The sequence below is a fragment of the Brienomyrus brachyistius genome, chromosome 1, assembly GCF_023856365.1.
Source record: "Brienomyrus brachyistius isolate T26 chromosome 1, BBRACH_0.4, whole genome shotgun sequence".
Taxonomy (NCBI): domain Eukaryota; kingdom Metazoa; phylum Chordata; class Actinopteri; order Osteoglossiformes; family Mormyridae; genus Brienomyrus; species Brienomyrus brachyistius.
In genome coordinates this window covers 52,454,516-52,477,538 of record NC_064533.1, presented here as the reverse complement: position 1 = coordinate 52,477,538, position 23,023 = coordinate 52,454,516, and the positions used below count along the sequence as shown (strand labels likewise).

General features: G+C 44.5%; 1 protein-coding gene across 3 annotated transcripts in view; it reads right to left on the bottom strand.

Annotated features, from left to right (window-relative positions):
• Positions 1–23,023, bottom strand: part of LOC125748249 (immunoglobulin superfamily member 3-like) — a 76,923-nt gene that overhangs the window by 35,677 nt on the left and 18,223 nt on the right. For all 3 annotated transcript variants that reach the window (XM_049024178.1, XM_049024185.1, XM_049024168.1), the window contains exon 3: positions 18,441–18,818. In XM_049024178.1, coding sequence (XP_048880135.1) covers positions 18,441–18,818 — 378 coding nt within the window. The remainder of the gene's footprint in view (positions 1–18,440; positions 18,819–23,023) is intronic.

The following is a 23,023-nucleotide window of genomic DNA, read 5'->3' as shown; positions in this document are numbered from 1 at the left end:
TTAATTTGCCGCCCCCGCCAATAAATAGTCCTTTGCATTTAAATGATTAAGTTGTGTCTGCCCCAAGAACAAACTCTCTCGTATGCCCTTGCCTTGAGCGTGGCACTTAAATGTTTTATCAATGAAGTCACTTTCACCATATCAGCCAGCAACATAAAATAAATATATACAACCATGGAAATATTTACGAGGCCACGCTATATTTTTCAACAAATCTGCATTTTTAAATCCTGGATTAATCGCGGTTCTGCTGGCAGAAGGCTACGCTGAACAGCAGGTTGGTTCCATGTTTAAAATTTGTAAGACTGCAGTACACAAGAACAAGGTGAAGCAGGAGACACTGGGAATAACCAAATACCAACCAGCAGCTTTCTAATGGCAGAGATGACCGTTAACTTATCTAACAAGTGACTTTCACTGGACTACTACGACAGTTTGTTTCAGGCTCCTAGAAGCAGGACTAAAGTCCCATAAAGCAAGGAAGCAGCCCTTCATCAATGAGAAAGCGAGAAGAACCAGGCTGCAGTTTGCAAAAAAATGCATATTATTTACAGTCACTCGCCAATAAAAGGAGAAAGCAGTGAAACAAAAAATTGTGACTGTGATCTCAATTTTTGGCTGTATGTATATCAGCAGCGGAGAGGAACCACTTGTCAAATGGTCTTTAAGAACTAGATACCAGTATACCAACATTGTCAGACAAGAAAGTTCATTATTATTCATTAGCATTTCTCTGCCATTCTACTTTGGCAAGTGATGACGTGGAGATTTCAATTTGTCCTGGGGAAATTACTTCAGTCATCATAACAGCCAGGATAGACATCATATGCATTCATCGTTCTCTAAAACAAATAGTAATAAAGTCAGACGGTCTATTTCCAGCAGACAGCTTGCTTTGCCTGTCCCATTGCATCATGGGAATTTCATCTCCTTTTCATTTTCCTTAAAAGGTCACGCGATGAGCTCTTATTAACTATAACAGAGTTTTTTTACTGCACCTGAATGCTACACATGGTGTAATTACCTCTTAACTAAACCTTCTTTTTCATCTAATTCAAGATTTAGCTACAGTGGCATTCAATCACATTCAAGGCCCCTCACAAGCCGAAAATAAAGTCAACTTTGATTTTAGCTGAAACGTGGGGAGAAAATGGCTTTTTTCAGAAGCCAATCTGTAGTAAACAATCCATTCCATCTATCTACCTCCCATGAGTGCTTATCTAACTCAGGGTTGTTGGTGCCCAGAAAAGTTTCAGCTAAACTTTTGATTATGTGTACAGAATGATAATACATGGCCCTCTTCTCTGCTACTATCAACTTAATGGTCCATCAAGTCCAAAGAAAATGTCCAAAAAAAAAATTTAAGCTCAGAAAAATGAAACCCCACCATATAATGCAATATAACATTTTTCAAGTACCCAAGTTACCAAATACCAAAGATCATGCACTACTTGAACAAATTATATATCCCAAGGTATAAAGAGTTTTCTTAGAGTTCATCGTGGATGTAGGTGACCACACTGCACACTGCATGGCACTGCAGGAAGTGCTCTGATGGATGCGACTCGCGATCTGAGGAACTGGATCCAGACACCAGTTTCACAGATGCTTTCATATGCCACCCCCTCAAAAAAGCACCACTTCTTTAAGTCTAGCGAGAGATTCTGTCAGGTTTATTCAGATGTGTTAGACCATGACTTGTCTAAAAGCCTCTAAAGGGAACTAGATGTGAAGTTAAACTGTCGCTCCTCAGCGTCTGCTGCGTGCGTGTTTGATAGCTCTATTTTCATACAGACCATTAGCTCAACCCCTGACTGTTCCCAAGCAGACGAGATGGGAGCCTCCATTTTCAGTGAGATTGTGTAAAACCAGAAAAGGAAGAAACAGCCTTGGAAAAGCAAATGAAAAATCCACCCAGTACTTAACTAGAAAATTTGATAAAATGTATTTTGTAAAATTTCACTACATTACACATTCCATCTCACTCTCGGCTTTCCCTTCACTGACCTTGGTTACTGGTTGAATTTGGGTGATTTTACACTTACAGAGAAACTTTTGTGTAACCCGTTCATGTCCCTAATGGTTGGTCATCCAATCCAACAGGGGGTGACCTGTTTCAAAACTGAGCCTGCATCTCTGTCATGTCTAAAACAATACTGGCTGCTTTATACAAACAATACTACTTAAGAGCGATCGGGGGCATAGCCCTGGGGAGGATGCGGAGCGATCGGGGGCATAGCCCTGGGGAGGATGCGGAGCGATCGGGGGCATAGCCCTGGGGAGGAGGCGGAGAGACCGGGGGCATAGCCCTGGGGAGGATGCGGAGCAATCGGGGGCATAGCCCTGGGGAGGATGCGGAGCAATCGGGGGCATAGCCCTGGGGAGGATGCGGAGCGATCGGGGGCATAGCCCTGGGGAGGATGCGGAGCGATCGGGGGCATAGCCCTGGGGAGGATGCGGAGCGATCGGGGGCATAGCCCTGGGGAGGATGCGGAGCGATCGGGGGCATAGACCTGAGGAGGATGCGGAGCGACCGGGGGCATAGACCTGGGGAGGATGCAGAGAGACCGGGGGCATAGACCTGAGGAGGGTGCGGAGCGACCGGGGGCATAGACCTGAGGAGGATGCGGAGCGATCGGGGGCATAGATCTGGGGAGGATGCGGAGCGATCGGGGGCATAGACCTGAGGAGGATGCGGAGCGACCGGGGGCATAGCCCTGGGGAGGATGCGGAGAGACCGGGGGCATAGACCTGAGGAGGGTGCGGAGCGACCGGGGGCATAGTCCTGGGGAGGATGCGGAGCGACCGGGGGCATAGACCTGAGGAGGATGCGGAGCGACCGGGGGCATAGCCTTGAGGAGGATGCGGAGCGACCGGGGGCATAGCCCTGGGGAGGATGCGGAGCGACCGGGGGCATAGACCTGGGGAGGATGCGGAGAGACCGGGGGCATAGACCTGAGGAGGGTGCGGAGCGACCGGGGGCATAGCCCTGGGGAGGATGTGGAGAGACCGGGGGCATAGACCTGAGGAGGATGCGGAGCGACCGGGGGCATAGACCTGAGGAGGATGCGGAGCGACCGGGGGCATAGCCCTGGGGAGGATGCGGAGCAATCTGGGGCATAGCCCTGGGGAGGATGCGGAGCAATCTGGGGCATAGCCCTGGGGAGGATGCGGAGCAATCTGGGGCATAGCCCTGGGGAGGATGCGGAGAGACCGGGGGCATAGCCCTGGGGAGTGCTGCAGTGTTCAGAACGCGTTCATGGTCTCGAATGGAAGAATCAGTGACAGTTTGTTTATAACATGTTTTCCGCATCCTGATCTGTGGCTGATAATGGGTTTCATAATGAACCAACATTCGGATCTCTGCTGAGCTGTCACTGGGGTGTGGGTTAGATGTGAGGCTGAGCTGGGTGGGGGTGGGGGGTGGGGAAATACACTCATGTGCCCATTATGGTGTTTTCTAAAACACCACATCCTGTTGTGTGCCTAATGGTTTCTGAAGAAGAAAACATCATGTACAGCGACCATGACTCCCATAGGCTACAATTTCCTTACACAATATACGGCTCATTTTTGGAGCAATTTCACGTTTAAAAGCCCCCCTGTGATAAGCCACGGTATCAAATTCACACAGCTTCATATACAGCGAACTTAATCTACTGTAGAGTGATTTTAATATGATTTGTGACGGTCTCAAGCCTCCCCACACCGTCCCCCCCCCCTTTCAATTTCTCAAGTCAATCAAAGGCAAATGAGTCACGCGCAATGGTTTGAACAATACTGTTACCTTCCAAGAAGACGGTCTGCCTGTCTTCTTGGGGAGGACTGGGACTGTAATGGTAATGATAGTCAGCTGATAGATCAGACATGCAGCAGAAGCCAGGGGCCTAGCAACTTAGCGGCCAGGCCCATTCACCGTGGTTCCCTCGCTTTCTAGTTTCACTCATTTATGCAGGTCCACGCAGGCTTTCAGGACTGGTACAGCTTGGACGCCCATGTGGCGTAACACAGGCCCAGTTGGCGCCGAGCTGTCCGGATTTGCTGAATGTTTGAATCAATTACTCCAGCAGATCAAAAAACCAAGTTCCTAGAGAAAGTGCGATGTCACCGAGCACAGACTCTGATTCTCTCAGAATCAAAGCTCCACTTTACTTGCGAGGAGGTTAGCTCTGTCAGCTAGACTTTTACTGCACTGTCAAAATACTAATTAACAAGCAAAAAGCCAGCGGGTGTAAGTTTATCACTAGTATCATGTATGTCAATGACGGAGCTGTACAGGATACGCCTTTGCCATCAGAGCGGACAAACTTTAAGCTTATACTTCAGTGGGACTGCTTGGGTGCCTTCAGGAGGCCATAAGGAATTTGTAAACATTCCTCCGCCAAAAAAGCACCAGCTGGTAATCACGGTCAGCCAAAGTTGAGGTCTATTTTCTGCCGGGCCTTAAACCTCGTTCAAAGCTCAAAAACAAAAGATCAAAGAAGCAGCTTGTTTCTATCCCAACGCAAATCCACAAAAACAACTGGGAGGAGGACTGGGATAGAGCACTCACCATGCAGGGAGCTCCTGGGCTTAACATGTAATGTAGCAGCTGAGCACATGGGACGGAAACCAGCAGGTAGTCAGTTCAATTCCTTTCGACTGAGGTATTTAACTTGAATATTACACGACATATTTATTTATTTAGCAAACGCTTCTTTTTAAAGAAAAATCCCCTGGAACAATTTGGTATGAAAGGCCTTACTCAAGGACCCAATGGTGAAAACATTCTGCCAAACCTGGGATCTGAACCAGCGCTGGGGCTGGATCAACACAAGCACAGTGCCCTAACCTACTGAGCCACATACATATGGCTGCAAAAACTGTAATTTTGTGTTGGATAGAAGTTTCGCCTGAGCAAACAAGGAGATGGGGTGACACCTACTCCACATGACTGTGGTCCTTGACGGAGATAAGCAAGTAGAGTTTATCGTGTGGGAGATTCACCAAATGCCAGCAAGTCAAGAACGTCACAGGGAAGGACACTGTGGTCACACTCCTAATGAACGATCACCTAAAAATACTTTTAGTGTGGTCTGAAGGGTACAGTCAGTGGTCAGCTGATCAGTGGGGGAGGTGGTCATATGGTCAGATGAGTCAGTTTTCAGCCCGCTCTCGACAAGTGACCTAGAACATGTGGCACAGGCCAAAAAAAAGCCCACGGACTCCAATATTTGTCTCCTACGGCGAAGGGTTCTGGCCAGTCGCTTGTGGTTTGCCTTTTCTGGCTCGCACTGGGTGCACTCAACCCTGTAGAGAAAAGGGCGAGAGCCAGTAAACACAAAAAAATGGCCATCCATGGGGCACGAGTCAGAGAATGGTTTGATGGGTATGAAAATGGCGCCATAATGATCAGAGCTCCACACTACTGGGAGGTTCTGGAGCAACAGATTCGACAGAAGCACTAAAATATTGCAAGTAAACCACTAATTCTAAAGATTTCTCATGAATAAATTGTGTCGTTTCCCTCAAACAAAGGCCTGTAGAATCCAGCCAAAGGACATGGATGCTGCCCCAGCGACTTGTGGTGGCCCAGTGCCCCATTTAGATGCTTTGAAAACATTTGCCATTTATCCTCGTAGCTATCTGCAGGTCAGACTGGAGCACACGCTGTGGTTTTAATGCGCGGGTTTGCATTTCTCATAGGCTAACAAACTGATGAATGTCACAGATAAAAACTAACTGGCCTGGAGCAAATAAAAGGGTAATTTGAAGTATTTTCTCTCTGAATTTTAACTTCTTCTGCGTTTCACAGAAAGAGTCCCAAGCGGATCATCAGAGGGTCATGAGAATGTCAACCCCAATCTCCCCAAAGGTGCCCGATCGTAACGTCAACGATTACAGCGAGTCCAAAACCTCCCCCCAATTACCAGTTTGGGTCTCCCACACCCTCCCCCCCCATGAAGAGGGGAATGGTGCAGAGCTGCCCCTCATCAAACTATACAGATTACCTCCACTAGCTTTGTACAATTAAACCATTTAACAATTAAACTGAAGACAATGCACAGTAACGGCAGCAGCACAAGCGGACAGAGGAAATAATAGAATACCTCACATATTTGCACGTAAACTATAATTGAATTAAAACCAAAACAAACAAATCCAATTAAAAGTGATAGCAAATGTTTATGACCGCAGACCCTTGCTTGACGTGTAATTATTCAAGGGGAGGATGAAGGAAATTTAAATGAGGAACATTTGATGAAATTAATCCTCAACCAATCCCCTACACTAAAGCTAGTTTTTTCCTTCTCCCTTTTACACCATGCCCAGGCTTAGACCTTGATTAGATCTTGAGGGGGAGTCATGTGACCCAGTTTATAGGATGTGATTGGTTAATGACAACAAATGGGCTTTTTGATGGCAGTAATAACAATTCTTAAGTCCCACTCCAGGCAGTGATAGCAAGCCATTAATTAGCTTGGAACTGCAAGGTCTCAGGGTGACTCTTTTGGGGGAGGGGGGAATCCTGTGCGTGTCCCTGTCATATGCGTAGAGGGCAGGCGACAGCCAAAACGAAGCAAGGTGTGCCGTAGCTGCTAAAAATAAGTGTTCCTCTGCAGATTCACGGTGCCTACACAAAGCCTTCCCACACCTGGTCCATCTGCGGCTGGCCGGCTGCCCATCTCGCCACCTTGTCACAATTACCTGCCCTCCCCCGTTACCTGCCCGCATTCCCACCACCCGCCCTCCCTCCCATCCGACTACCCATTCTCTCCCTTCTTTGCCTCCCACCCTGTCTGAGACTTCAGTGACGACAAACTACGTTGGGCGCCATTGGCCAAATCCAAGGGAAAACCAGTTGCTCCACTGATTAGCTCAAGGCTCCAGCCTTCCCTGGTATTTCACCATTTTCACACAAATCGCCCAGTATTATTTTCGACGTGGGCGTCTAGTCTGCACTTTGCCACACGCCTGACAAAAACCACCAGGTAGGAATTGCAGAAGCATCATAAATCTGATGTTAAACTGATAGTCGTCCTCGTTGTCAGCTCTGTCCCACACTGCCCTCAACTCCCCTCCCCTAACACACACCAATGCCCGTGAAAGGAATAATAAGAGACATTTTGTGATATGTACCTCATTCCACACGGCCCAGCTCTCCCCAGGGGCGGGAAGGATGGGATGGTGGTGGGAGGGGGTGGGCACTCACCAGCCCAGCAGGCATATGGAAAACGGGACCTGACAAACCGGGAAGCGTGTCGACACCCTTCGGAGGAAAACGCGTTCCTGACCAGACAAATCCCAAGGCAACAGCAGCTTGTCTGTGTCTCAAATTGGGAACTTGTGAATTTTTCAGGAAGGTGTTCCAGCTTCTGCACTCTTTCCCATTTTCTATACATGCCACACACACACACACACACACACACACACACACACACACACACACACACACACACACACACACACACACACACACACACACACACACACACACACACACAGAGACTGCAGAAGAGACCTCGGCATCGGCGAAAAACGGGTCACGGGATGATTACCGCGGATTAACCGACAGCTGCTCAACCAGCTTATTAGTGCAGTTTTACTTAAAGCGTAAAAATTAACGAGTCTGGCAGAAAACGATTGCTTTAATTTTAAATCAGAATATTTACGATAGAATACTAAGCAGAAAAATGGGCTGAATGCGGCATTGTGGGAAAACCCCCAATGGCCAGTCAGAATCGAGGGCTCCGGCCATGCCACACACTCATCGAGGACACTCCAGTAAAGCATTCGGGTGTGGAAAGGCATTGTTTATGATAAAAGGGTGAATTAAACAGTAAAATTTTACATTTAACTTCATTCGGGCTCTGCTGCATCAAGTATGCCCCCCCCCCCCCCCCAATTAAGCAATAAAGTAATTACACCCATGCTCAGTATGTAGGGGTGCACGTCCCCCCTCTGAGATATAGATGACTGAGGGAACTGTGGGTGTACATCTTAACTGTTAATCCCAAATATGCAGAGTAGTTGAGAGCTAAGAGTTAATGATGTAATATCGACGCTACCCAGCTGTGGAATTCAGGATTCGGGCTCACGGATAAATGCAGGCAGCTGAAGCATAAATCAAAGTCAATTTGAGCGCAGTTCTGAAGCCGCCGCCGTGTAGCTCATTCACAGACCATCCTTAATCGGCAAATAATTGCTTTGGAGCAATTATACCTTAAGCAAAGATAAGTGACCATTCCAAGGCTTGTTAGAGTTCACGGGGCCCAGTGCAGGCTTCTAAATCGGGCTGCCATGGTGACAGAGAGAGGGAAGCATCCCCAGATCGTAACATAAATGCAGCCCTCTGGAGGCATTGATACAGGGCGCCCATCGCTTTCCATCGCTTTACTTCCTCTCAGACTGGCTTGTTTTTTTTTGTTTTAAGGGCGAGTTCTGAGAGCACGTCAGCATCTCCGGCACCCAGCCCTCACCCGTCAGCATCCGGAAACGTTCATTTGGCAGGACAGGCCCCATTGTTCTGCTGACAACACGTGTGTTTCGATGAAATCCGAACTGCTCCACGTATCTGGGCCTGGGTTGGTATTTCAAGGACGTCTCAGTGATATCGATTGTTTCTGCTCCATGCAGCTGATAAAACAGAGACTTACGGCTTCAAAATAAGTCAAGGATTGAGGATTTGGGATTCCAGATGGCTGGATTCCTCTGAAGAAAACGTGACTAAAACTGGACGTATTCGTCAGTTAGCGATGAAGATGTTGCGGCTTTACTTCCAGGCTGGGATCCTGTCTCACACCTGCAGGCTTCCCGGTTGGATCCAGCCCCAGCTCTTTGTGTGTGGGGGCGTCTATGAGGACTGTTTTGGGGACTGACATTTCCTCCCACAACCACATGCCCTCTAGGAGGCCGGGACCTTAAATCACCAATTGCGCATATGAGCTGGCCCTTAACGCTAGTAATACCTGCCACCTAAGACTCGCTGCTGGCAGAGAGAGCAGTGAAACCATGACTGGGGAAATTATGGGCAGAAGCTTAAGAAAAATCAGAAGGGTCCAGTCTGTGCATGGGGCACATCGGGCTCGGATTACCGCAAAGCGATTCACTTGTGGCTTAAAGCCTGGTCAAAAGGTCTGAAAGTGGACCAAAGTTCAGACATTTTACCATCACTATTTTACCCACTTTCTGCTCTGTTGCTGGTTTTTCCAAAGGCCCGTGAGCTGCCAGTTTTCCAGACCTCCAGGACTGACGCCTACCTCTCGCAACGGCAGCCCCCGTGCGTCTGGACCATCACATTCAGGTTCAGACAACATCTCGGCTGTTAAGTGTGAATTAATGATGTGTGTATTTTTAGCTCGTTAGAATCAAGCGATATGGTCCTCGGAGTTGTCTGTGTCATTGGCTGACATCCTGAACTCTTCCGTAGAGCAAGACAATTTAATACTTCAAGTTAAAAATATTATCTCTATTTAAGCTATAATTATATGTCCCTGCAAAGGTTAGGGCAATTTGCATATATCACTTATTGTTTCCCATAAGTTTCATATTCTAAGCTTCTTAGACCCCCTTGTTCACCATAATCTGTCAAAAACGAGGTACTGAACTGAGTAACTAGGACTAATTACACCACCAGATACAGCAAGACTAAATAACCTCGTTATGGATTTCAGCTCCCTAACCCATGCGACAGCGAACCCATGTCACATGTAAATTTTCCAAACCATCCATCAGTCCATCTTCTGACTCCTCCTGGCCATTCCTACTGAAAAATCCTTATATGTTTTTTTTTAACCAATCTGTACTAAAACATTATATTTACCACCGCTGTTTATATCTTATTTTGAATATTGCATTATAATAATGGGTGTCGGGTGAGGTGATGTGTGGCTCAGTGGTTTAAAGATCTGAGCCAATGACCGGAAAGTTGTGGCTTTGCATGGTCAGCAGAGTAATGTCGCTGGAGGGCAATGAACCCCAACTGCTCTAGGAATGTTGGCTGAACCTCTTCACTGGTATGTCACTTTTGGGAAAAATTTGTTTGCTAAAATATATAAAATGTAACAGCTGTACATTGTTGCCTGTTACTATAATGCTTCTAGTTACTGCTTATTGTATTATTACATGCAGCTAAATCAGAGGCCAACTGTAAGGGTGAGTTCTCTTTTAGGAAGGGTGGGGTATCCTTCGTATGTCAGTGGGGGCTAAGGGTTTGATACCCCCGTGACCCCAGCGCCAACAGCAACACCAAACACACATCTCACTTCCCTTTAGACCGGGACTGATGGCATGGAGACGTGGGAACAGACCCACTTACGCAGAAGCAACTTAAACACTGCAGATATAACAGCAAAGACGCTGGAAACGGAAAGGGAGGAGAATGTAACAGAGCACAGAGGCCTGGCACATTCATGCTTAACACCAGAACGCCTCATCTAACAGCGCTGATCGTGACGCATCACCGGCCATTGGTGTTAATGGTGCGGCTCAGTGAACTCAGATCTTAAGGTCTGCTTCGTATCAAACGTTTAGCTGACGCGCCGATCCGCGTCAAGTTACGTGGGTGTTGGCGTGAAGGTGCTATCAGTCTGCCTGTGCTGCCGTACGCACTCCCTGCAGCCTGTGCTGCCGTACGCACTCCCTGCAGCCTGTGCTGCCGTACGCACTCCCTGCAGCCTGTGCTGCCGTACGCACTCCCTGCAGCCTGTGCTGCCGTACAAACTCTCTGCAGCCTGTGCTGCCGTACAAACTCTCTGCAGCCTGTGCTGCCGTACGCACTCCCTGCAGCCTGTGCTGCCGTACAAACTCTCTGCAGCCTGTGCTGCTCATGAATAAAGGTCTGACATGTACAGGAATACCATTTTAGGGATTTTTCTCAATACATACACAAATGCATTTAAAACTGACGTTCAAATGTACGAAACGTACGACAATAAATAATAATTAACATTATTATTTCTGTGCCATTTATAGTCCAAATTCATTGTCTTCAATATTATTGTAGACTAGCTAGGCAGACATTTTTTTTGTCTAAATCAGCTTCAGAAAATAAACAGATACACGTTAATCGACCCCAAGGGGAAATTCGTTGTGTTTGCTTTAAGAACAAAAACTCAAGCTTAATTCAAGGACAAGTTTGCTAAAGCGAGTAAACTAGCCTAATGATGTTATTGAAATTGTAAATGAATGAAATGCAGTATTTAAGCTACCAAACACGCAATAGTTTTAAGACTGCCTGCTTACATTATGATTAAATCGGCATGTTTTTTGCATAACAATAACACATTACTACAACAATCTAAGCACACTCCTTATATGATACAGACCTCAGTGTTTTGCCACAGATGTTCAGACCTTCTTTGGCCCAAACTGATAATCTTGTGGTAACCATGCCAACACCAAAAGATCTGTAACGAGCTCATAACAGACAATGAATCGATGCTAATTGTACAGCTATGGGGTGGTCAAATGGCTCGTTAGCGATGCGGAAACCACCACATATTCTCTGCATGTCTCCAGACGAAGTAACAGGGCTGGACTCACCTGTTCTACGACTTCAGCAAGCACCATCTGCAGAGCTGCGTGTGGGTTATCAAGCATGGGAGCACGGTTACCTATAGGAAAAGCTAGCATCACGTGTGCTAGGCTGTCAGGTCGGGAGTTGAGGTGAGCTCTCTGTTGTTTACCCACCACTGTAATGGCTGGATCAGCAGAAAGATGCTGAAAAACACTTCAGACTCATTACAGTACAGTTTTTCCCTTGAGCCCCAAACAAGATATTAACTCCACTCCAATCGCATCCAGGGCCTCCGGGCAATGCTAATGTTTGCGTAAAAAAAAAAAAAAAAAGCCAACTAGGCAACTCTTTGAAGCTATATCCTCATAATTTGTTTTGATTTGGGGCATTTAACTAAAAGGGACTCCTTCCAATACTTTGAAAAGCACACAGAATACATTACTAAGGCCATAAATTAAGAACATATATCTAAAAAGATTTAAAGTGTTTGAACCAAGCTAATCGAAAAATATATCGTTAGCTGCAGACTCATAATTAAGAAATCCGCAAATCTATTAATTTCAGTCCAGGTTATTGTAAACCAGGTATTACCATTATATATTTTATTTAACCGTCAGTACATTAGCAATAGTCAAGAAAACCCTTGATGCGATATGGCAATGCATTGTGGGATAGGGTTATGCTTGGCCAGGCCTAGGTCTAGCTGTACTGCGCAAAGCTGAGATGAATCTCCATTGTAAAAATTCGACCAGATCTCATTTCTGACAGATGATTTAAAGACAATAATGAAAGGCTCAGTGCTGGGGACCTAACATAGTATTTATATTGCATGTGAATCTGTCAGAGTTGGGGGGGGGGGGTAGTGGTGGGGGGTGGGAGTCATAAAGCCGGCCCATCAAACAGAAAGCAAGTCACGTTCTCTTAAAAATGACTTCTCTCCGTTTTAATTATAAACTGCAACTTACAAACTGTAACATTCTTCCTCACTGGGACACGGCTAGGCACCCACACCAAATGTCAGGAATCCCATAAATAAAACCAACCATCATCTATTGAACTCAGCCTGTCTAAAAGGCAAGGAAGCTGCACCGATAGCTAAATTACGCCAGGACACCAAGAAGCAATTTTCCCATTGCTTCTGTTGCTTTCTAAATGCTACACGTAAACTGATATCATGAACTCAATCGTACTCTTTAAAGCTGGAACAGACAAAGATGGGAGCTTGACCGTACTGACCTAATACTGAAGGCTGGCACATCAAAGCACCAGTGTGAGTTAGGGTTAAAGCCCTTGGGTAGATGCTGGTGTAATCGCATGAACGTGACTGCCAATCAGCTGAGGAGAACTCACTTTAAAATTGGAAGACGTCCCTATCTAAAGTTAAGCCTAGTAACAAAAAATATCCTTCTTCCCCCAAGAAGGAATAATACCCCTATATGCTCACAGCACCTTAAGACATCAGGACCAGTCAGTACGAGTTATTTCTCAGTGACAGCAACAGCAAAGTGATACTACACCCAGTAAACAAGATGGCCGCTTTCGCTGTACCCTACAAGAGAGAAGAAGCAAGGAGTGAATGAAAGTGCGTAAACATCCATAAATTACTGGAAGTCGGCATGGCGATGCCCAGAGGAAGCACCTTAAGGAAGTTGAATCGATGGTAATGCCATCTCTCAAGCTCTCTGGGGCAGCTGGCTCTGCGGGGGAATGGCAGTTCCACGTTAAAACCCAGATAAAAATCTGCTTATTTCTTGCCAGGAGCCCATCTGGAGAAGTTCCAGTGTCTGCCTGTCTTATCTCTGCATCAAAATGCGGAGTTGGGTAAATAATTGAGACCAAATCTAATTAAAATCCAATTAGAGTGACGAGGTCAGAGTTGCACATAGGGAATCCAGCAGGAAGTTCTGGTTTGTTTGGAGCCCGAGGGTCACCGGTCCAGATAAACTCACAAAGGAGTTTCTCCAAATTAGCTGACCCAAGCCGATTCCCCTTTATGGATGGTTAAGCGTCGCCTCAGATGTATAATACAGCAAATCTCTTATCTCGCTCAGCGTGACAGTTTTTTTTTACAACAGAAGTTTGCCTTCCAGCCCATGCTCACCACGGCTTTGTGTGTTTATCGGTCGTGTCCCAGCAACAATCACAAAAAATTTTTTTTAAAAAAATCAGGGAGAGAATTCCACAGAGCTTGGGCGACTTAAAAGGAGGCAAGTCTGCATATAAAAGACATAAAAACAAAAATCTAATGTTGCAAGCATTAGCATCAGCCAAACCCACCGGTGTAGCCAGATAATCTGCACATAGCTAAAATCTGTTTGGATCAGATCTGCGGCCAAATCACTTTAGGACTGATCTGGAGCCTCAGCTGCCAGTTTCCATCGAACGGCAGCTACAGTCTAGCTGGGAGGCAATATCAGTAAGGACGGGCACCCCTTCATTTCCAGTTTAACATCTGGACCCCTTAGTCAATAAGTTACAACTTTTTTTTATACATTTTGAAAAGGATATTTCACAAAAATAGTGCAGTAATAGTAAACTGAACATAAACAGCAGCACGATTCATTAATCAGTTGAGAAAGTGCTTCAGCTAACGCATGCACCGGAAGAACGTCCTGCGATGGCAGGAATACAGCAAAGCACTGAGTTTTGTTGCAACTTCTTACAATGACAGCAATTCTACTGCATTCTAAATACACTCATATCGCCTATCAGTATATACGAGTTAAGTTACAGCTGAGATAGAAGCTGATAGGTAGATAAGCTAAGTTTTTTTTCTCAGTGATAATGATTAATGATTTTTTTTTATTTGTACAGCTGTAAACAGCAGATGGTCCTGTATGACTCAGTAACAGGATATGTTAGGAACACGCACTTTAGGGCTTGTTTAATTGTTGGAATATTTAAAAATAGAAAAAAAAATAATTGGCACAGGGAATTAGGAAGTAATTTCCTGTGATTTGTGCAACTGTTTATGACTGTAGGCTTTTAAAACCGAAAGAACGCCAAAGGAACGTATACCTACAAACGCCAGTGTGCGCAGGATGGTCCAAGGGGCCCGGGACCCTCTGTGAACTTGACATAAGCCTCAGATGCCTCAAACATGACATTTCACCCCATTGCAGCGCAGTTACCCACCTGGAGAGAGTTGTTTGAAGTTCTGAGGGCTTTATTTACCAAATGCTCTTGAGTCTGAGCTCTGGAACTGCAAACATTGTATTACCATCCCTGAATACTCAACATATATCTTGAAATAGAAAGTAAAAATTTAATATTTTTATCAACCTTTCTCAAATTTACATTGCATTTATCTGATGCTTTTATTCAAAGCGACTTACAGTATAGAGAAGGGCTACAATTTGTGTTTGCTCCTTGGGATCTGAACCTACGATCTGAGCTACAAGTGCTATTAGATATATATGAATATTATACACACTGATCAGCCATAACCTTAAAACCATCCATCTAATATTGTGTAGGTCCCCCTCATCACCACAGCTCTGACCCATCAAGGCATGGACTCCACAAGACCTCTGAAGGTGTCCTGTGGTATCTGGCACCAAAATGTTAGTAGCAGATCCTTTAAGTGCTGTAAGTTGCAAGGTGGGACCTCCTACAGAAGATCGATCAGACTGAGACCTGAGGAATGTGGAGGCCAAGTCAACACCTTTAACTTTTTTTTTTAAAGTTCCTCAAACCACTCCTGAATTTTTTATTTTTTTTTTGCATGACAGGGGACATTATCCTGCCGAAAGAGGCCACTGCCATTGGGGAATAACATTGCCATGAAGGGGTGTACCTGGTCAGCAACAATGTTTAGGTAGGAGGTATGTGTCAAAGTAACATCTACATGAAGGCCAGGATCCAAGGTTTCCCTGGAGAACATTGCCCAGATCATCACACTGCCTCTGCCAGCTTGTCTTCTCCAAGTAGTGCATCCTGGTACCATCCCTTCCCCAGATACATGACACACACACACACGGCCATCCACACAATACAACTGAAAAGGATAAATGCAGCGAACACCGGCACAGGCAAGTTGGCAAGCAAACGCAGAGGATGTCAGGAGTTTGGACATATTTTATAAGGGACAACAACAAAAGTAAAGCAGACTATGAAATCTGTTCTGCTAAAGTGTCAAGAGGAAGGAGGGACAGCATGTCATTTAACACAAGCAATTTGATTAAGCGTCTAAAGACGCACCATAGTGCAAAAAACACGGAATTTACCAATGCTAGTAGAGGTTGCCCATAACAACAAACTTTAGCACAAATTCTGGAGAAGCAAGAGAAAAAAGCCAGAAGAGTTAAACAAGTTATTTAATGTTAGATACAACTAAGGCTTCAGGTTCAATCACCGATATAAGTACCCCTGGCTGTTTACTTTCTTTGCTCCTAAAAATAATTAAATGAACGCTACCAAGCGTTGTGGTCTGCGTCACTGCGACTAGTGACTTTTCTGGGGAGGTGCTGATCAGGCCATGTGTCGGGTCCACGGCTATGTTGTCAATTTGATGCAGAAGTGCAACTCAGCCTTTACAGTTAAGGTTTTATTTGTCTGTAAATACCTTTCAAGCGGAAAATTCAGAATCCTGATATAAATCATTAAGTTGAAAACTGGTTTCAAGTATGGCAAACACACATACGCGCACATATATAAATTTACCGAAATGGCATTAAATAATATATATAAACCCCATTAAATATAATATATAGTGATAAATTTAGCACATGCATATATATCTAATGTATATGTTACATTTTTATTTTTTCAAGTTAGGAAAGCTTTGTTAAGGTTTAAGTTAAGCCTGATGTTGTCTCACACATAAAAGAATCATCACAGTCTCTTCCACACAGTGAGGGGAAAGCCTACAGTGTATTACTTAAACACTGGTACTGGCCAATACCCAGAGCCCAGGTATCGGTATTGGGACAGAAAAAGTGGGAATGGTGCATCTATACTGAAAACGTAACTCATTAGACCAGGCCACCTACTTCCATTGCTCTATGATCCAGACACCCACATGCTCATTGTAGGTGCTTTCGGCAGTGGGCAGAGATCAGCACTCACACTATACGCAGCAATTGGCCTCTCTTGGACCGCTTTTGGTAGGTACTGACGAATGCATACCAGGAACACCCCAGAAGACCTGCCTTTCGGAGATGCTCTGACCAACCATCTCAATCTGGTCCTTGTCAAAGTCACACAGATCATTACACTTGCCCATTTCCCCTGCTACCAACACATCAAAGCCAAGAACTGACCATTCACTTGCGTAATATATAACGGCACCCTTGACAGGTGCCACTGTAACAACATCAATGTTATTCACTTCACCTGTCAGTGGTTTTAATGTTACGGCTGATTGCTGTACACATATATAAGAAAGGTACAATGTTTGTAACAAAGTAGTCCATCATGCTTTAGCAAGACAGAAACGATAAAACTAAAGAGAAACAGTATTCCATCATTAACTGGTCTACTTGTCCTACTTTGAAGGCTGGTGCCATTAGCATCAGACTACATTCAAGACATTAATCGCCCCACAGTCCGTGCCTAGTATTCCAAACCCGGAGAAAGATCTTAGGCTGGAACCGCTCTTTGCTCACATGGTAACACACGTGACACACAGAAGCATACTTTACTATGAAGAACATTAAACCTCAAAAACCAGAAGTCATAATTAACACACTGTAAAAGTAGCCCGTCCAGCCCGGTCAGCTTATCGACAGCACACTTGGCCATAAAGGGATTACCTATGTCATAAATGAACGGTGTATTGTGTTAGGGGAAGCAAAAAAACCTGTTCTGTTTCCAGCCCCAGAATGAACTTTGTTTATTTTAAAGCCTTCATCCACATTTTCTAACCATTTGCTGCACAGAGCAGCTTCCTCTTTCAGCTGTTCACTGAGAGGCAGGTGGAGAAGTACCATGTAACTCGGGGTGGGGGCGGTAGTTGGCAACATAACCTGCTGTGGAGGGCTGTGGGTAAACAGGTTAAAAGGTTATTAACACAGCCTGTCAGCGAGCTCTTCGTCACTCTCAGCTGGACCTTTCCACGCGGCGGCCAGGCACCGATGTAAATAAGGGGCTAATTCTACACACATTTTCTCATTTCGCAGATAAAATGGTACACAGGCACTTCACATGAGTACTCCTCTACAGTTCCGGCCCGAAGTGTAGCAATTGCACGCTGCATCCATCAAAGATCACTCAAAATGTCTAAAAAAGGCATGCTAATTGACCTGTGACAAAAAAAAGAACGATTACATCAAACTCAGCCTTTAAGTAACTCTGCTAAGCACTAAGCACAGATTAATCCAGCAAGTGCACACAGGTCGCTGAAGGTCTGTGCAAATTAAAGTAATTAAAGCAAAAACACATTTGGGGGAAAAAAATTGAAAAAAGGAGAAGATCATCGCAGTCATGTAACGCCAGGCTGTGAGGGTCTATCAGCATGTGCCGGCGTGATTGTGGGGTGAGAATACCGTAAACCTCAAAGTTAACACACTAGGATTGCATCTACGATGTAGGCGTTTACTGGCTGTCATGATGGCTGATGTGGCTTAAGTCTGGTTGAGGTGAGACTCTAACGTACAGCTAGGTTAGACATACTGATCCTGGAGTGCCGGTATCCAGCAGGTTTCTTTATCCTACCTGATGAGTTACTACCTGCCTGAGATCACGTGAGGTTCATCAGAGAGCAGATATGATGGAAAACCTGTTGGATACCGGCAGTCCAAGATCATGGTTGTCTAACCCTGACGTAGAGCCTAATTATTCTTGTGTTCCTAGGTAACCATGCATGGAGAAAGTCAGCCCATCATAACGGTCACTATGGCTGAATGAGGGGAAGCTCTGTAAGATAGCACTTCACTATTCTTGCGTTCCTAGGTAACCATGTATGGAGGACTCTAGCCCATAATGGCCATCGTGGGAGGCTTACCGGTGAGGTTGGTCTTGGCGCTGTAGGAGCCTAGGTACTCGCCATCGGTGTTGGGGGTGTAGCACTCGAACTGGCCCTGATCTCGGGTCTCCAGCTTGGTGATATGCAGCAGGGCGGCATCATTGCCCAGACGCTCCACGTAGATCTCCTTGTTGTTGACGCGCTGGGCGTAGACGGCGTAGGCGTAGTTGGACTGGCTGGTGCTGACGACCCGGATCTCCCGGTCGGGGGCCGTGGGCAGGTACATGGACCACTCAAAGTCCTGCTCCACGCCCTCCTTGTGGCCCGTCACATTGCACCAGATGGTGACATGGGACCCCTCGGTACGCACCAGGGGGCCACTCTGCACAGACACCACCCGTTTGCCTGAGGCAGAACCTGCAAGGAAGAGATGTTTCTTTAATTCACACCTTGATTAAACAGGTACAGTACAGTGCTCCATAAGCAAAAAGCAATTTAACAGCTAAGAGTTTAAATGGAACACTGACGTCTTGTGGTAGACTAGCTTCCCATCCTGGATATCACCCTGCCTTTGGCTCAGTACTGCCTGGGATAAGCTCCAGCATAACTACTATTATTATTACAACACTTAGAATAGGCTTTTAACAATTCCAGGCACCTTTCTCAAGGGCATATAAAAGGAGATCCCCCCAGAAACTGGAATAGGGACCATTAGACCAGTCTGTTATTTTAACCATAATGCTACGCGCTAATCTAATTTCTAATTGCTACTTTCATGGCTGCTAGAACAATATTACGGTAAGATTGTTAGGATGCACTAGAGCAGAAAGCCCGCCCTTCGAATGGGGATCCTGGTTTCATGTTCCTCCATGCAATATTTTGAAGTATACTCTGTTCCTGGTTCACCACCCAAGGTAAAGTACTGTCTACTGACTGGCGGGAAATGCTCTGCTTTGTCTGCCTTCCAAGGCTCTCACTCTTATTAGCTGCTTCGGTTTTCACGCTGAAGTATCAAGCCAGGCACACTGTCGACAGCAGATGAATGAAATGAATTCCTGACAAGTCAAGCTGCCTTAAATGCTTTGTTCTGTCTTATGTTTGATCAAATGAAATAGTGTAATCCACAGTAAACTGTCATTTACAAATCAGTGTTTCCCCTCGGTTTACAGCTTTTTGTTGGGGGAGGGGGGCAGCCGGACACCGACGGGATTCATGGTGTCCAAGTGTTTCTTTTAAAGACAGCAGTCAATATAACAACTGAGCTGAACATCAGAACGTTTCTTTTTATGACAATTATCCACAAATTGTTCATCTTTTGTCACTGCAGAGAATCTTTCCGGGCTCTTCTGAAAATGAATGATGCCATCTTCACCACCCTGGGAGCATTTTAAAAAACGCAGATGTTTTTGTCTGCTGTTCAGACAGTTGATGTGACATATTTTCCGCCGCGCACTCTCTGTCCGCTGGTGGGAGCGCGATCACCTGTGTGTGTGTCACGTGTCTGTGCGCGCGCATCGGGCCGGAACTCCGCCATGCGTGATACAGAGACCAGAGGAGAATTGTAAACGCGCGACCATGTAGAGAGAAAAATGACAAGCTGTTGTCTAAATAAGATAAACAACATAAGGCTATTTAGTTTGTTTAATAAAAGGACAATGTATAAACCTGTTCTATAGGAAAGGTAACCTTAAATGACTTCTGTTGTGATCTGGTACTATATAGAAAATAAAATTAAATAAAATTAAACTTGACCTTTAAGGCGCCCCTCTAATATAATGGTAGCGGAAACACTGTCTTTATATCTTTGTATTCCTGTACTACGTCTAAAAAAAGACTGTAAAAAAGATATATGTGGCTTAATTAAAAGATTAAATAAACTTAAAAAAAGAAACATTTACATGTTAATTTTACATCATGAGAAGCCTTGAGATTTCACACTTAACATCCATTCACTCACTACGTTTACATGCTTAATCAAGTTACGGTTATAACGCCTACACCATTTAAATCGGACTACAGTCCTTGCCCCAGTATACATGCATGGGAGGGGAATCGATTTATTCACTGAAGTATTCCGACTCCACTACAATAAGTGTATTATTTCAGCTTGTTAGTACTGGACTTTTTCCAGTTGACCCATTACGTCACATGGATGTGTAGACAAATGAAGTGACACAAACTAAAATTGCGATATAAAGCAGTTTGCAAAATATACTATGACAGCAAAGCATTTGAAATTTTTTTATTACTGCAATGTGATTTAATTGTAATAAATATTGGGGTATTTATGAAACAAAAAAGGAGGCTCAATCTCTTGAACCCGTCTAGGAGTGATTTAAACATCTTGAAAGCAATTAAAATTGCTAAAACTTACTAGGTTTTTTTTTTTTACCCCAATGACAGTAAAAATGCTTTAGCAAGATTTAAACTCCTTTCCCTTTAATAACCATACCAAACTGAAGGAAAGAAAAAGCCAGATCTCAGTCTAGCTGCCTATGCTTAGCAATGTAAGAATTAGATGTTGGTATTAATATTGCACCCAATCCTACTATCAGACATTTTTCAAATTCAGTACAAAGTACCGAATTGCACACTTGCATTGTGATGTCATTCGGCACTAGTACCAGCTTTTACACCAGTGGAAAACCAACACGTTGAAGTACCATAGTTTTGGTACGTTCTTGAAGTATCAAAAGTACGGTATCTGGTGCAGTGGAAATGTGCCCTTTAGTTGAGTTGCGAATTGGACATCTTTATAGCGCTGTACATCTCGTACGTGCTGTATGTCCTGTGCTATGCTCCAAGCTTCTTCTGCTACTTCAGGGTCAAAGCCGGGGGGGGGAGGAGGAGGGGGGGGGGCAAACTGGGGAGCATGTGCAGAGTACCTAGGCCTGTTTGAGACTGATTGAATGTTTGCACACAGGAGTAACATCGACTCCCAGTCGCATTGTCTGGGTGTAAGTGCGACTGAGAAATTCAATTTAATACAATTTCAGTCAAACTAACATACTTACATATACTTTAATAGTCCGGTTTTAGTCGGACTAACGGAATAATTTGATTTTCTTAGTGTGCATGTAAACATACTGGCTTGTTTTTTTTTTTTTTAGATACTAATGGAACTATCCTTCCATACATTCTAAAGATTTATTTTTAAATTATATATTGGAAAGTCATTTCATAAGAACATAAGAACTATACAAACGAGAGGAGGCCATTCGGCCCATCAAGCTCGCTTGGGGAGAACTTAACTAATAGCTCAGAGTTGTTAAAATCTTATCTAGCTCTGATTTAAAGGAATTCAGCTTGCACTACGTTATCAGGAAGACTATTCCATACTCTGACTACGCGTTGTGTAAAGAAGTGCTTCCTTAAATCCAGTTTGAAATGTTCTCCCGCCAATTTCCACCTAAAAGACCGAGTTCTTCAAATATGTGAAAACTTTGAAATCTGGTCATATTTTGAGATAATTTACAATCATTTAACGTGAAATATCTACAGCTATCTCAGTTTATTTATATATTACCACAGGTTAAACAGAGATATACTTAATTTATTCATTTAATGATTTTAATGACAATTCAAATGTTTTTATGAGGTGGATATAATGAATCCAATAAGAACACTTTTTTACTTTTTGTCTATTTAGTGGAATTAGACTAAGTATTTAGTCAATTTAATTTTAGCTGCTTAAATCTTCCAAATTTTTAATTACATGTGGCTGCTCTTTATTCGCAAGCTTTGTTTAATGCAGACTCGTTGAAGTAATTATTTACTGCATCAGAGAAATAATTTTGGTATCTCAGTATGGGGGTTCTTCACACGCAGGAAATCACCTCACATCACCATATCTTACTGTAACATTTCCATGGTGATATTCAGAGATTTTTTAGGCTTATAATCTGGTGTTGTGGCAGGCAAGACATCAAAAAAAAGAAAAAAAAAAAGATTTATGGACAGGCATGTATAAGGGCACCCTCCCACAGCGGCCAGTCAACGAGCCTCCAGCTTCATCAACTGAGCCTCTTTAGCCATATGAGATGGCGTGTTTCAGCACACAGCCAGGGAGGACCGTCACAGGCCGGCCGCTCGCATCCAGTCTTATAGCCGGTGGCCGGCAGCCAGATGAGCGGTGTATGTTTTGAAGCCCTCCCGAAGTGACGAAGTGTGAACGCTCTCACCATCGAAGCGCACTTCCGCAAAACACACAGCGAAACTCCCTGTCCAGACAACACAGAACCAATGCAGTAATAACAAGGTCACATTACATAATTGTGACATTTGGGAGGGAAAAAAAAAACTGCAAAACCTGTATAAATGTCAGATATAGGAACCTACATAAATAGATCTGGTAGTTCCTGTACCATGAAAAGGAATTTATTACCATACGTAACAAGTTAGCCCATTAACCCTGGTAGAATCGTTCTTAGGCGTCTTGTTAGCTGCCTGTTTTCTGTGTTCTCCAACGTAAACGAATCCACTTCATTACCTTGGGATCAAGTGTTTATGCAGTCTCTGGTACAGTGTGGCATATATCCAGCAGCATTTACATTTTATTTATTTAACAGATGCTCTTATCCAAAGCGACATACAAATGAGGAAGCAGGGGCAGCCGGTCCCTG